The sequence below is a fragment of the Rhinopithecus bieti genome, unplaced genomic scaffold (assembly GCF_001698545.2).
Source record: "Rhinopithecus bieti isolate Rb0 unplaced genomic scaffold, ASM169854v2 scaffold_13704, whole genome shotgun sequence".
NCBI lineage: Eukaryota > Metazoa > Chordata > Mammalia > Primates > Cercopithecidae > Rhinopithecus > Rhinopithecus bieti.
Window position 1 is genome coordinate 1,070,599 of NW_016808231.1, and position 16,551 is coordinate 1,087,149.

At 42.2% G+C, this 16,551-nt stretch overlaps 1 protein-coding gene and 1 pseudogene across 2 annotated transcripts in view; one reads left to right on the top strand and one right to left on the bottom strand.

Moving 5' to 3' along the window:
- Positions 1-16,551, bottom strand: part of DIS3L2 (DIS3 like 3'-5' exoribonuclease 2) — a 390,397-nt gene that overhangs the window by 307,777 nt on the left and 66,069 nt on the right. Inside the window, exons 4-5 of the mRNA XM_017886189.1 lie at positions 6,725-6,778; positions 1,023-1,124 (exon numbers count right to left, since the gene is read on the bottom strand). Of these exons, the coding sequence (XP_017741678.1) occupies positions 1,023-1,124; positions 6,725-6,778 (156 nt within the window). The remainder of the gene's footprint in view (positions 1-1,022; positions 1,125-6,724; positions 6,779-16,551) is intronic.
- Positions 14,602-16,364, top strand: LOC108538252 (protein GPR108 pseudogene; annotated as a pseudogene). Its single transcript, XR_001888025.1, has one exon. The product of XR_001888025.1 is annotated as a protein GPR108 pseudogene (transcript).

Consider the following 16,551-nt stretch of genomic DNA (forward strand, 5'->3'; position numbering starts at 1 on the left):
CATTTCTTGAGTTCCTGCCATTCTAAGATTTTTAGGCACTATTCTAAAATTTTTACATTTATTCTCATTTAATTCTTATGACAAACCAATGGAGTATGTACCATGATTATTCCCATTTTACAGATGAGACCTTTGAAGCAGAAAGGTTGTACAATTCGCTCAAAGTTATAGAGATGAATGGCAGAGATGAGATTCAAATCTAAGTAGCCTAGCCTAAAAGCCCATACTTTTAATCACTACTCTATAACACATCTTACTGAAGAACACCAAATTCTTGAGTACCAATGAATGTAGCCAAATAAAACAAATGATATGAAGACAAATTCAGACTTAGATATACAAGTCTCCAATCCTACATGACAATTCAAAGATGTTGTCACCACAAATCATTCCAATGTCTGATCCTTACTTTTATTTAAAACAGCCATCAAAACTAAAACCATATCTTCCTTTCCAATTAATAGACACAGATGGAGACTGAAACCCAAAATATTCTCATATTAAAAACATTTTCTTCTGCCACTAAATCCCTGATTCATAAAACACAGACAAACTATTTTATCTGCCAAGGCACCCCAATCACCAAACTGGGCCAACAGAACTCCATATGTATTGCCTGGGTTTTCCACTGGAGGCAGCAGAAATGCGTGGGGACTGCCACTGTCTCCATGGCTTTGTCTTTCTAGTTCTCCCTGCATAGGATGTAGGAAAATAATACATACCAAGTTTGAATGGGCCCTCAGTATGTATTCAAAAGAATACCAAAAACCAGTGCAAGGCATGTGACAGGGAGGATGGATCACTAGAGAGGGAGCAGGGAGAACAACTCAGATGATTCACAATCTGCCCAGCAGATGCTTCTAAGTTCCAAGCATTCAGTAGCATTGTGGTAGATTACACCCAATCTTACCACAGCGCCTGAGGGGTCTGTGACTCCTCCAGTTTATGATGCCTTGTGGGTGCACCACGGAATGTGAAAGGTCCTAAGAAATCTATAATTAGAAAGGGAAAATTTAACTCACCTTCCACTGCTCCTCGGGAAGTAGTTTCACGACCACCAGATCCCCATTTAAGGCTCTATTACGAGCAACAACCCCATCAATAAAAATGTCTCGATCACCATCCTAGGTTGGAAAAAGAAATAAAACAATAGTGAGCTTAAAAATACATAAAGCAAAAAACAGATTGCATTCTTTCAAAACTGAAATAGAAAACAGCAAGTTATTCTTAGGTTATCCTTTTTTGTATTAAATAAAGCATGTTGATACCTTTTAATCCTAAATGAATTTTAACATACCAAGGAAGTATAAAATAGAAGGTATGCAAGAGAACAGAAGAGGAACAACATATAATCTCCCGCAAGAAAACAAACTGAGGGCAGGAGCAGCAATGGTTCTAAGATTTGGGCTCTCTAGGAGGAAACCAGCAAATTCATAATGCCCCCCAAGAAAGTGGCAGAGAGAATAAGTTGTGGTTGTTTTTATGGAGACCTAAGCAGAGGGCAAAGAAGAGAAAGAAAGAGATGTAATATGAGATTCATCACATGATCTTCACACTCTACCGACTTTGCTGACTTAGGACCACTGTGAACTCCAGACAATGAACACAAGGTACAGACACTTTCATCCTCACTCACTCACTCAGAAACAAACCACTTTAAATAATGTGGCTCCCCAGTGAACTCCCCAAGTGTCAACTTCTTGGCTTAAATAGGTGCCAGAGTCTTCTTAGCAATCCAAATTACTTTGTAATTTTAAATAAACAAAATAGCTAAGGAAATGCAAGCCTTCTGCAGCAGTCAGGGTTCCTGAGAAAAGGAAATATTTTCAAAATGTTTCACCAACAAACATGTACTCTTATCCTTCTATTCTCTACAAGTTTATATGATGTGCTCTTTTTCAGAGAATAAGAAAGAAGTAAAATACTTTTTCTTACAGGAGATGACAGCAAAAGGGTCTGGAAAACCATCACTCAAATTTTTCTAATAGGGACACCTGACATAGATAAGATTTAACACAACACTCAATGGACTGAAGGTGATTACTATGAAACTTTAGTTAAAGTTAAAATTAATATCCCAAAATCACCAAATCAAAAAGGTGGGGGGGGGGGGGCAGATTTTAGTCACTCAGCATTTTTTACAGTGTCCACTTACAAACCATTAGAGATCTTCTAGAACAGTTTTTCTGCTCAATTTCCAGTTTCGCTAGGGGCTGACAGCTGTGGCCTGCACACTCTGCCAAAACTGACCCCACCCTAGTCCCCGAGGAAAAGCTACTGTGTTAGCCACAAAACATGACTGTAGTTGACCTCTTGACAAGCTTCTCAGAGAGATCTGGAAGAGACAGCCAGTAAACAGAGTGAACAACTGAAATATGGCACATCACCATCTATTGCTGCCTTTTGCAATTCAAAAAGCAATAGGATCTCTCAGACCTCCTTGGAATGAAAAGTGGGCTGTTTGGAGGTCACCCTAACCCATACTCATGTGTCAAACATATGCAATGAAATGCCTCTACTATAAGCAGCTACAACCACCCTTTGGCAGCACAGAGATTTCAGATTGATGGGATGATAGTACCATCACCTTACAATCCCAGGAAACTAAGGAAAGCAGGGCTGAGTTGAACCTCAGACAACACAAAAATCTATAGCTAATGCATCACTACTCAGCTCTTCCTTGATTCATTCAGAAGACTGATCGACTGTCGCTGAATCTCTTACTTTAAAGATACTCAACTTGGGAGCTGCTCAATATTAAAAGTTCGAGTCATCTCTTTTAACCACTTTTTAAGGCCAAATATTTCAGCTCTTTGTTTGAACGCCAGAAGTCTTGTTCTACCCATCAGAAAGAATAATAGGTAATAGAAAAAAAAAAGAAAGAAAAATAGATACTGAACATCCCTGGAGGAAAAATAAAGGAACTGGGAGGAGGGCATGGGTAGTCAGACTAAAGACTTAGGGGACTGTAGGAAGGAAGACAACACAAGTATGCCACAATGGTCACAGCATCCTTCATTGATGAAACAGTTCCCTTTGGACCAAAAATAAATTCCATCGCTGTACAAAGGGTGCCTCCTATGACAAGATGCATTAAAAAGTTAGAGAGCTTCTTAGATTTACATAATTCAGAATAGAAACTGTGCTTTTTAAAAATGACAGGTTTTCCATCTGATCAATTTTCTCCTCTTTATCCTATCCCCAAATAGGATAAAAGGCATGTCAATAATATCATTTTATCTTGGTTTGCTTGAAAGTCACATGACTTTACTCACATTCTGTATTTCATTTTTATTGAGAACCTCACAAAACTAGCAAGTACACGTAAGTTACTCATCTCATATAGTTTAGATGTGTCATGAAATGAAAATCAACTTTCTGTCAGTAGAAATTATAATGAACCTAAGTCAAGTTCCCCCAGAACAAAGTATTATTTTACACCTGATGATTAATTCACTGTTGACCCAGGGAGATATTTTAGTATAGCAAATGATATTGTGTAAATTCACAACCACTTTTAGAGTCAGTAAGAGCAAACCTAAATAATCAAATCTCTATTTTGTCTCTCTAAAAACTTTAGAATGTGAGGAACATTCGACATTTAGTCCATTCCCTCATTTTACAAATGAGGAAGCCACTGTATGTCCTACTGTCAGAGCAAAAGCCTCATCTTCTGTCATATTCATTCCTGCCTTTATGCTCCTAGCTTAAGCCAGTAACAGTTAGGCCCTGGTTCTGACATTCTACTTCCCAGTCTATCTGTGGGCATTTTTCATCCCATATATTTTATATTTGTCATAAAATGAAAATCAACTTTCTATCAGTAGAAGTTTTAATGAACCTAAGTCAAGTTTCCAGTTAATACAAATTCACATTTGACATGGATATGAGCTATGTATACTCAGAAATCTAGACCACAGTTGGCTACAGGCTTTATATATGAGTAATCTGTTGCCTCTATTATTGCCCTCTTCAATTGCTTTCTATAATGCTTTTGAAAACTGAAACCCACAAAGCAAGACTATAGGACTGTTCCCGTGCCCAAAACCAGAGTGTCTACAATCACTTGCAATGGGCCTTGATTGGCAGCTCTTATGATCTATTCTTAATTACCTAGAGGTGAATTGTTTTTCTCTCTCTGAGACACTATTACTAGTCAAGCAGGAGCCGAATAAAAGAAGCATAGAAATAAGCCAATCCTAATATCTCAACTGTCTAAAAATTTCTAAATATGACATAGCAAGAATACCATTTTAAGTAGGAAAGCAACTATGAGCTTTTAAAACATCAGCACCTTTTGCTTTTGCTTCTTAGCTTTCTTTAACAAGCCAGGTTAAACCATGGAGATACATCACTTGCAGATGTAAATTACATGAATTTAGCTTGCAGGAACCATAGCAACTCTGCTCTGGCCCTGCTCCAGCCACACCCCTCCCCATCAGACAAGGAGTTCACAGGGCCAAATGGATGTGCTTCCCTAAAATAAGCAGCCCCAAGCCTACCTCCAGGACATATACAGGCACTCCCCCATCACCAGAGGCACCCCCTCAACATGGCAGCTGGCTAAAGGACAGGTATTTCTAATGGTATGGACATAGCTTAGATATGTGGGACAGGATGCCCACGTTTGTGCATGAAAAGGCCCTCACTGAATGCAAGGGAGTCACAAGGGGACAGGCAGCTAGCACTGAGAAGGGAATAGGGGCAAGCTAGAGGTGGAGCCATGCTTCAGCATGGAGCTGCAAGAAATCTGAGAATTCTACATTTGAACTCAGGTATATGAAGGTGTATTTGGCAAGGAATATATAGAATAATATATTTTACTTAATGGTGGATGTGAGGTCTAACTCATCAATATTTGATTTAAGGTATGTGTGCCTTCTTTTCTACTTCTGTCCTAGGTCCCACACTTGCTAGGAGCCAGCCCAATAGGGATTTAACTTAGGGAAATCCTATACCGTGTATTTAGGCAAGAGAGGGAGCAGCAAAATTTTCAGAATGCTGTAGTTCCCCTTATCATTGCCATCAATAAGAGCAAACTTAAGTATGCACAAGAGACAAGAGGTCTGAGTCTACCCCGTTCCCAGCTGCCTCTTAAGATGAACTAACTACATCGAGTGATATTTTCATGCTTAAAAATCTGTGTCTTTCATACATGAGGGCTCCTAATACAATCAAGTTCCTTCAACTGGTATATTCTTGAAGAAACAGTTACGCTTTCTTTATGGGAAAAAAACATTAGTTATGCAGGGCATACTGAGAGATGGTTTATCCGCCTCCAACATAGCACCTTCCTAAGAGATTTTCATGGGTAGTTTTTATGATTCCTGGATGTAAATTTAACCTTATGAGCAAACTCTGGAAACTAATACATATGTAAACTGCACTTCCAGTATATGCGAGAACTGCTCTTGCAGCCAAGTTACCACCTCAAAGCTGACCCTCAATTCTACAACCCAATTTTACAACTCAAGTTCCAGGGTCAGGACATATGCCATCTTCTCTCATGGGAACAGAATATGACTGAGAAAGAGTAATGTGAATGCCAGTGATACCTTTTATCTGATTCAATGGGTAAGACTTGAACTTGGATCCAATGTGAGTCCCTGGATTTCAAAGGCAGGGGAAAAGGACTAAACTGAGCTTGACAGTAGGTGATAAGGTTATTGTAACAATAACAATAATATCACTTGAGCATATAAAATCTGAAATGTTCCAAAATATAAAACTTTTGGGCACTGACCTGACACTCAAAGAAAATGCTCACTGGAGCATTTTGGATTTCAGTGTAAGTATGTAATGTAAATATTCCAAAATTAAAAAAAAAAATTCTAAATCCAAAATACTTCTGGTCCCAAGTGTTTCAAATAAGGGGTGCTCAATCTGTAATAACAACATTTATAAAGTACATGACTGAAACTATATTCTCACTAAACTTACTGTCATTTAAAATAATATGTTAATTAAAATATATGTATTCCATTTTGTCATCTATAAGCATAAGTTTGGTCTCTTTCACTGTGAAAAATCTACGATTCTATAGCTATTCTATTTATGGTATCCTGGAAAAGTTAGGTCAGGAATTTAAGAATATTGCTCTCCTAGCTTTGCTCAATCAAACCTTCTCTATAGAACTGCTGCTAACTATATGTTAGTGTGAACTTCATTTAAGTGGAAAGAGCCTCTTAAAATGAGTCATAAATGTAAGAAAGGATCTGAAGGACCCAACGGTAAAGAGCCTTGTATGAAGCTCTATCACCTGCACGAAAGTGAAGTGAGAAACTCTGACCCCCCGCAAAAAAAAGCATTACACATTATTTTTGGACAAATGTTCAGATTAGCTCATGCAATAGATCCAAAGTAGATAGCATATTTGTTTAGGAAAGATTAACTTAAATCAGTGGAAAAAATCATAAATCCTTTTAAGCCATAAACCAAGGGCGTTCAATTACACGAACTGGTGGGTAGTCTGCCTGGGTCCAGCTGCTCTTTGCAGCCTTGTAACAAATGCCATCCCTTTCATTTGGCATGCGATTTTAAGACTGGCAGAAGGGGTTGTTAACCAAAAGAAAATGTTGTTTATTTAAATTTGAAACAAATCTTTGCCCATCCTCAATTCTGCTTCACTACTCTGCTTTTTAGTTAGAATACATGATTTCAGTTTCAGAGCACATCTAAAAAATTAAATGTGACATTAAGTTTATTATAAATTTATTGAACTTACCGGGGAAGGAATGAAGGCTTCATGAAACTTCTTTGGATTAATTCTCAATACACCCTTTAAAACAAAAAATAAAGCTTGTGAAAATCTAGCTATATATTTATGATTTTCCATATGTATGTTATTCTCCAATAAAAGTTTTAAAATTAAACAGTTCAATTGAGAAAACAAGTTAGATGTATAAGAACTGTTCATTAAATGCAGGAAACACAATTTATGTTGATATCTGAAATAGAGGGTTCCATCAAAAACAGAAAGCTTAGACTGGCACCTTGGTGTGAACAAGCAAAGGTAAGGAATAAGAGAGCCTGGCATAGAGTGGGAAAGTGGCAACTATTAGACTTTTAGGTGCCCCTATATGCTAGTCTTCAAATTTAAACCTTGACTTTACAAATCAGATTACCTGGGGATTGTGCCTCACTATATAAAGGCCTTTTTTTTTTTTCTCCCAGTTCCAAGACCTTTCCACAATTGCTTGTTTCTGTGACAATTTTCAAAGTGATACAGGTTGATTTCCAACCTTGATACTGAGCCTTAAGAAACTGGATGCATTATTTTTTACTCTGACCCCTCTGCAGAGCTGAATGAGTCAATAATTCAAAATGGTCATAACCAGCTCTTAATGCAAACTGGAATCCTGGCTCCAACAGCCAGGCCACCCAGTCTGCCTTCAACTTCATGTTATTTCAGCACCAAATCAGGGTCTGCTTCTATTTACACACAGGGGTGCAGGTGGGGGCCTCTTCAATAGCAGTTCAGTATTTCAGGCTCTTGCAGGAAGCTGTAACGCTCCCCAGGTTCCAGCTGTAGTCTCAGGTCACTGGAACACATGGATGGAAGCAGTTATTTTTCTAACAGCCAAACTCAAAGGATATCTCGAGAAAGTGTTTTAAATAACATTTCCCCCTAAAACGTTTAAAGACTCAAAGATACATAATTAACAAAACAGGCAAGGGCATAAAATAAAGCAGAAAATAATTTCCTTCTGTGCTGTATACCATGTTTAAATTACAAATGTCCATGCCACAGTTTACAATATCATGAACATTCAAATAGACTACTACAAATGATCATTCAGTCCTTAATTCAACAATTAATTATTGAGTACTGACTATATTCAAGACCCTGAGACACACTGATGGGGAAGATAATGATTAAGCTCAGTCCCTACTTTAAATGAAAACATAAACCAGAGGTACAGCTTACTTTCATAGCGAGGGTACCAGAAGAGGCTTCAGAGATGGTGTCTGACCTAGTCCTTTACAGAAGAGCAAAATTTGCAAATAAATCAGATGAGAAGTATAGTAGAGGACACTGTGTTAGCAAAAGTGGTTAAGAGGGCACTCACTAACTCTTCTCCATTGTGCAATAACTCTGCCTAGCACAGAAGAGGGAGGAACCAGGAGATAAGGTTGGCAAAGCTCCCCAAGGCCAGTCCCTTGTTAAGAGTGTCACAGTAAATCCACTTCTAGACAGCTGTTTCTTGTTGAGGGAAGGAGGGAAAAAACTTACATTTATCCTAAATATTCATCCACTCACTCAACAAATATTTCCTAACGAATAGCATGGCAGGCACCATGTCAAGTGATGGGGTAAAAGGGAGACTAACAACAGACAGTCTCTACCGTCACAGAGCTGACAGTCTCGTGAGGGGAAGAGACTCCAAACAAACGAAAGTCAGTTCATTGAAATTAAATGTTTAACAATTTCATTTTCTGATTCCAGATGCTTTTCTCTGGCCTAAGTTTTTTTTCAATTCCTATTCTTCTATCATCCCTTGTGGCTCAGTGAATGGTTAGCAAATGAAGAAGCGCGGAGATGAGAATTGCCTCTAGCTTTGAAAATGTCTTTAATTGCAGGGCACTCAGACAGCTTAGGCTGGGCCCAGGGAAAAGACACAGGATGCTCAAGGTTGCATCCAGGCTCTATTTAAAAGAAAAGGTATTAAAAAGACCTTGAAGATTTTACCCTTGATTCTCTATCCCAAACTTCCCAATATATACAAAAGAACACAAGGAAGAAGAGAAACCTTGTTCCACAATAGCATTTATAAATTTGACTGAAGCATAACTCTGAAGAACTGGACCTCAGAAACACAGCCCTTGAGAGAATGCAGATCACACTAAGAAAGCAGAAACTCCCCAGAGCTCTGCAGCAGACCAGAGTTGTTCCTATAGCCTGAGAGAAGCAGCTGACAGTAAAATCTGTCAAAAACAAATGGTCTTTTAACTAAAGGATACTTCCCACAGATGTCTTGTCTTACTCACCTACAAAAGTCCAAGGCTTTCATTTCTTTTTTTTTGAGACGGAGTCTTGCTGTCTCCCAGGCTGGAGTGCAGTAGCTGGATCTCAGCTCACTGCAAGCTCCGCCTCCCGGGTTCACACCATTCTCCTGCCTCAGCCTCCCGAGTAGCTGGGACTACAGGCGCCCGCCACCATGCCCGGCTAATTTTTTGTATTTTAGTAGAGACGGGGTTTCACCATGTTAGTCAGGATGGTCTCGATCTCCTGACCTCATGATCCGCCCACCTTGGCCTCCCAAAGTGCTGGGATTACAGCCACCGTGCCCAGCCGGCTTTCATTTCTATAGCCATCCCCTAATCTGACCCAATTGCCCATGTCCCATCTTCTTCCTAAAGCACTTCCCTAGGCCTGGAACTTGATCAGTGAGAATCCCATAGCCTCCATCTCTTCTCTGGATGCTCCTGATTCTTCCCCTTAATCGAAACCTGGCTGTTCCCTGATGTTATTGCTTCCCTGAGTGCTCTCAAAGGGTGTCTATTTTATCTCTCATAACCCATGTATCTCAGAGACCAGGTGAGGAAGGGCTCTTTGCTTCCCCATCATGGCTTTAAAAGTATTTTTTCCTCCAATCTCTTTTAAAAATCCCAGATCCTTTGAAGTTCATATCATTAGCACCTCCTTGGTGTTGTCATTCTCAAACTTACAGGTGGGTCAAAGCTCCAATTCACTAACATTTTCACTAGCAGCTCACTGCCTTCCTCTCTATCCTTATTCCCATATATATTTCTGGGACTTCACAACCATGTTGAAGACCAAGCAACCCCAGCCTGTCACTCTAACTACCATTTGCTCTCCTACCCCATCTACTCTCTCCCATGTTCGCAGCCTGGATCCTGTAAGCACTACTAATGACACCACTTCAAAAAAAAAAAAATTCAAATATCGCACTTTCCAATGGCAGTCTTCTGTCTACTTATGGTAAAAACCCCATTTCAACAACTCTTCATTTTCACTAAGATCTCCAACCCAAAGCTGTGACCACATGTGTCACCATTCATTGTCCTCCCACTGTTTACTCCCTTCTCTAGCAACCTAATTGCCATGGCCTGTCATTATCACTTAACCTTGCAAATCCTAAACAAACTTCTTACTCTGATACTCAACCAGCAAAAGACCTTGAAGATTTTACCCTTGATTCTCTACTCTCAACTAACCCCAGCTATCTGCTTTCTCCCTTCCTGTACCCAAGGAGCTGAACAGTACCACAGAAAAACACCACACAACTGGGCTAAATCAGTCTAACTGGCAATCACAAACATACTGTATCTGGCTTGTTTGAGAGTCCTTAAAACTGAGGAATTTCACACATATAAAATACATAGTTCCAGATATTCTTGAAAAATCGTAAGATCTAACAGCTTTGGACAGGGTTTTCTCCAAATGACAGCAACCACCTAACCTGAATAACAGACACTCCTCTTATAGTAATAAAAACAAAACTCAAATGCCACTAATGCAGGTATATGACGTGCCACACACTCTTTGAAGAGCTTTATATCCATCAGCTAATTTAACCCTCACAACAACCCTATGAGGTAGATACTATTATCCTTGTTTTTACAGAGGAGGAAACTGAGGCACTGAGAGGTTAAAAAAATTGCCCGCTTTCACATCACATTCAAGGTCAGACAGTCTGGCTCCAGAGTCCATGCTCTCCACTACTGTGAACAGCCTCTCTCTCTGTTTGCCACACTCACCACCAGGGCCTCTTCACTCATATATGCCAGCTGTCCCTCTTACCCAAAAACTCATTCCAACCCTTGCTTTTCTCCGTCTTGGTTAACGGCAACACCATCCAGCCAGCTGCTCAATTCGAAAACTCAGCAAGCATCAGGGATGCCTCCCTCTGCCTCACCTTCCATATCTCACCCACCAGCATGTCATATCAGTTCTAGCCCCACATCCATCCATCCACTCCTCTCCATCTTCACTGCCACCTTCTTGTTCCCATCTCCATGTTTTCTGACCTGGTTTACTTTGATAGCGTCCTGAGTGGCCTCTCAGCTTCCACTCTAGTCTATTCATCTCACAATTCCCAGAGAGATATGTTCAAAGCATAAAGAGATTATTTTCTTCTCCTGCTTAACAGCCTTCAGTGACTTCCTGCTGCTCTTTAAACAAAATCCAATTCTCCAGCACAGCCTAGAGACCCTACATGACTTGGCTGATGCCTAACTCTCCACTTGTCCCATCATATAACTCCCTTTGCTCACAATGTTCCAACAGGCTTCCTTCTCATTTCTCAGAACCACCAAGCCTTCCTCTGCTTGCTGCTGTTCTACTAGCTGAGCTCTCCACCTACGTTCTTCTCCTAATTCTTCAATTGGCTGTTTCATTCTCATCTCAAACAACCCACAGATCATTTCACAGAGGCTTTCCCTAACAACTCTACTAAAGAGGTTCTCTCTATAATTATTCTCTCTCACCTTTCCCATTTCCTTATTAGCAATGATCAGTCTATAATTTCTTCTCTTTTTCTTTAGTTGTTTTTCCTTACCTCCCCAGTGACTTGCCTAACTTGCTCACTGGTATATGCTTGGCACTGAGTAAGAAGTCAAGAAACATTTGTTGCACTAAATAATTAATGCCTGCAGAGCTGAAGTTCTTTCATCATCCCCAGTATTAATGTTATGAATATCATCTCTCCCTTCTAAGTGACTGGGCATTCCGCTATAACATCACATCTATTCCCCTCATCTTTAATTCATCCCCAAGTATTCTCCAGCTGACTTTACTCTTTTAAAAAAAGAGAGAGGGAGAGAGAGAGAGAGAGAGAGAGAGAGAGAGAGAGAGAGGGTCTCACTCTGTTGCCCCGGCTGGAGCACAATGGCATGATCATGACTTACCACAGCCTCCAACTCCAGGGCTCAAGTGATCCTCCTGCCTCAGCCTCCCCAGTAGCTAGGAATACAGGTGCACATCACCATGCCTGGCTGATTTTTACTTTGTACAGATGAAGGGTCACTATGTTGCCCAGGCTGGTCTTAAACTTTTGGCCTCAAGCAATCTTCCCACCTCAGCCTTCCAAAGTGCTGGGATTACAGGTGTGAGCCACCACACCCTGCCTGATTTCACTCTTAACAAATGGTTGTTTGTTTCTTAAGAAACTAACAACCGGCCGGGCGCGGTGGCTCAAGCCTGTAATCCCAGCACTTTGGGAGGCCGAGACGGGCGGATCACGAGGTCAGGAGATCGAGACCATCCTGGCTAACACGGTGAAACCCCGTCTCTACTAAAACTACAAAAAACTAGCCGGGCGACGTGGCAGCGCCTGTAGTCCCAGCTACTCGGGAGGCTGAGACAGGAGAATGGCGAGAACCCGGGAGGCGGAGCTTGCAGTGAGCTGAGATCCGGCCACAGCACTCCAGCCTGGGTGACAGAGCGAGACTCCGTCTCAAAAAAAAAAAAAAAAACAAAACAAAACAAAAAACAAGAAACTAACAACCAAACTAACAAACAAACAAATGTTTGTTTGTTTGTCCTAGAAACTAGTTCATCCTGTCCTCTATCTTCCTGGACTAGGATTTTTTTAGAGAGCCAATAACAACTTCACACCAATATTCTATTCTAAAAGGAACTCCGACATCATAACTAAGGCAGCTCTAGGGGCTTAGCCTGAACTTCCTTTAGCCAAAGCATCTTTTGGGATCTGAAACAGCCAATTCTACCATCTTCATACCCATGTCACCTTGATCATCACCCTAAACTGGAGCCCCTTCCAGCCTTGTCTATCCCCTAATCTCTCCCAACATCTCCTATAATGACCTCTCAGTACTCCACCTATGAAGAGAGAAATGAAATACATTTTTTGATGTGAGAATTTATTTTTTTTAAACTTCAAAACTACACGTACATGATCATGTGGTCGCTTCAAACACTGGAAAGAGGAGACTGTGGTCTCCTCTTCTCACATAGGAAAAAATACGAATGAAATGTCAAAGTATTGGTTAAAGTATTGAAAACAAAATAAAAATACTCTACTCCTATTTTTTTAAATCCCCCTACTATCTCTCGATAAAAGTTTCTTCTCTGGATGGGGAGGAAAAAAAAGGTCAAAAGAGATGAATTTGAATACAAAAGTTAACAAAAGTTTCCAAGTATCTCTAATACACTTAATTTTCTCCATCAGCATTAAAACATCCTTTCTTGTCTGGCCTTTTACCTTACCCAGCAAGGCCTGCACACATAAAGTTTATATCAAGCAGCAGATGGACTCTGTTTCTTTGCCTATGAAAATCTTATTTACAGTGTTGTATATTTCACACGGTGACCTCATATCTGGAACCCATTCCTTTCCCCATCTGCAAAGAACAACTGTTCTCATATGTGGGGGGGAGGCCCTGGCTGAAGAGTCCCATGATGTCACAGGCCAGAAGGAATCACTTACAAACTACTGGGAATTAGAGTTGTTATACTGATCAGATTTTTGTTTTTGTTTTATTTGTAAAATATCAGCAACGATATTTTATTTGCAAAGTATCAGCAACGAGTGGTTTCAAAAGCGAAAACTAAAAGGGAGCTGAAGCTAATACCATTGCAGAACGCTGTCTCTAGATAGGTATAAATCTATAGCCAAAATTCTAGGCTAGTTTTCTTTCAAGTTCTAACTACTGACGTTCCCCCAACTCTTCTTCAAAAGACAGTATCTGGATCCTTTATTCAGTCAATAAGTAAATATTTATTCAGTATAAATGTATTAAGCATCAGTCAAATGCCAGGCACTGAGCTAACTTCTGGAATAAGACATGACCCTGCCATCAAGGACATGAACAGTCTATTTGGGGGAAACATAAAAGCCAAGAAATGGTGGTAAGTTTAGAATAAAGGGAAAACAAAAAAGTCAACTACAGGAAAGCACTAACAGCCAACTCTACTTGGAGAATTAAAATGAGGCTTCTCAAAGTGGGTAACATTTAGGCAGGGACTTAAAAGGTAAGCACCATTACATCAAGACAGCGGGAGAAAGCATTCCGAGCACCAGGAACAGCATGCACAAAGTCACAGAGACATCAAGGAGCACAGTTTTTAAAGGAAAAGACTGGAAGCTCAGGGTGAATGGAGGAGAGTGTTCCTGGAGGAGAGTGCAAGAGGATGAGAATGGAAAGGCACAATGGGTCCTCCTACGTGAAACAGGAGGAGGGCCAAGAAGCTTACAGATAAAATGGTGTTCGGGATATGGGCTGAACGATGAAGAGCAAATGAATGGATTAATGAATGGACTAACATGCAAATGCAGCTTCATCTCTCCTAAGAGAGGCCATGTCAAATAAATCCAGGGACAGCTTTAAAAAAAGAAACACCAATAGGGCTGGGAGTGGTGGCTCATGACTGTAATCTCAGCACTTTGGGAGGTTAAGGCAGGAGGATCACTTGAGATCAGGTCAGCCTGGCCAACATGGTGAAACGCCATCTCTACTAAAATACAAAATTGGGGACACCCCTTCCCCCCAGTTGGGTCTTAGTCCTTTTAATTCTTGGAATCACTTTTGGGGCACCAAAGACCCTGGAGCCGCACAGCGGGGTCCTGGGGGAGCTATAGAGTGGGGTCCTCGGGGCACTTAATGGGATTTGGGGGGTTCCATTGAAATGTTGCTGGGAGCTCAACTGGAATCTAAAAGTTCTTTCGGAAGGTGAAGGCCAGGCCCTCCGAGGGGGAGAAGCAGCAGACATCCAGCTGAACAGCTTCAGTTTCTACACCAACGGCTCCCTGGAGGTGGGGTTGAGCCTCCTGCGGCTGGGCCTCCAGGAAGCAGAAGAGAAGTCCCTGCTGGTGGGGTTCAGTCTCAGCCGGGTTCGATCTGGCAGAGTTCACTCCTATTCAACCCGGGATTTCCAGGACTACCCTCTCCAGAAAAACAGTAGCAGCTTCCTGGTCCGGTTCCTCATCAACACCAAGGATCTGAAGATCCTTGGAAGTATGGAGAGCAGAAGTTGTTTATCTTTCCCGGGCTCCTCCCCAAAGCACCCTCCGAACCAGGGCTCCCAAAGCAACAGGCCACAGTCCCCCGCAAGGTGGATGGCAGAGGGACCTCTGCAGCCAGCAAGCCCAAGTCAACACCTGCAGTGCCTCAGGGTCCTAGCGGGAAGGACAGGAGCTGGTGTTGGGCCCGAGCCACCTCAACAACTCCTACAACTTCAGTTTCCACGGGTGATCGGCTCTCAGGCGGAAGAAGGCCAGTACAGCCTGAACTTCCACAACTGCAACAATTCAGTGCCAGGAAAGGAGCATCCATTTGACATGACGGTGATGATCCAGGAGAAGAACCCCGATGGCTTCCTGTCGGCGGCGGAGATGCCTTCTTTCAAGCTCTACATAGTCATGTCCGCCTGCTTCCTGGCCGCCGGCATCTTCTGGGTGTCCATCCTCCGCAGGAACATGTACAGCGTCTTCAAGATCCACTGGCTCATGGCGGCCTTGGCCTTCACCAAGAGCATCTCTCTCCTCTTTCATAGTATCAACTACTACTTCATCAACAGTCAGAGCCACTCCATCGAAGGCCTTGCCGTCATGTACTACATCACACACCTGCTGAAGGGTGCCCTTCTCTTCATCACCATCGCCCTGATCGGCTCAGGTTGGGCCTTCATCAAGTACGTCCTGTCGGAGAAGAAGGTCTTTGGGATCGTGATCCCCATGCAGGCCCTGGCCAACGTGGCCTACATCAGCATCGAGTCCCGCGAGGAGGGCGCCAGTGACTGTGCTGTGGAAGGAGATTTTGTTCCTGATGGATCTCATCTGCTGCGGCGCCATCCTGTTTCCCGCAGTCTGGTCCATCTGGTATCTCCAGGACATGTCTGGCACAGACGGGAAGGTGGCGGTGAACATGGCCAAGCTGAAGCTGTTCCAGCATTACTATGTCATGGTCATCTGCTACGTCTACTTCACCCGCATCATCGCCATCCTGTGGCAGGTGGCTGTCCCCTTTCAGTGGCAGTGGCTGTACCAGCTCTTGGTGGAGGGCTCCACCCTGGCCTTCTTCGTGCTCATGGGTTACAAGTTGCAGCCCACAGGGGACAACCCATACCTGCAGCTGCCCCAGGAGGACGAGGAGGATGTTCAGATGGAGCAAGTAATGACCGACTCTCTCCTCTCCAAAGTCAGCAAAACAGCCACCGGGCGGGAGCTGTTATGATCACCTCCACATCTCAGACCAAAGGATCCTTCTCCCCCAGCACTTCTCACTCCTGCCCTTCTTCCACAGCGTATGTGGGGAGGTGGAGGGGGTCCATGTGGACCAGGTGCCCAGCTCCCCAGGACCCCGGTTCCCGGACAAGCCCATTTGGAAGAAGAGCCCCTTCCTCCCCCCAAGTAATGGGCAGCCCTGTCCTCACTCCAGGACCACCCCTCTCTTCCAGCTATATGTACAATAATGACCAATCTGCTTGGCTAAAAATGTGTATATATATATATATATACACACATACACATACACACACAAAAAAATTAGCCAGGTATGATGGCATGACTAATTTTTTACTTTCTGTAATCCTAGCTACTTGGGAGGCTGAGACACGAGAATCACTTG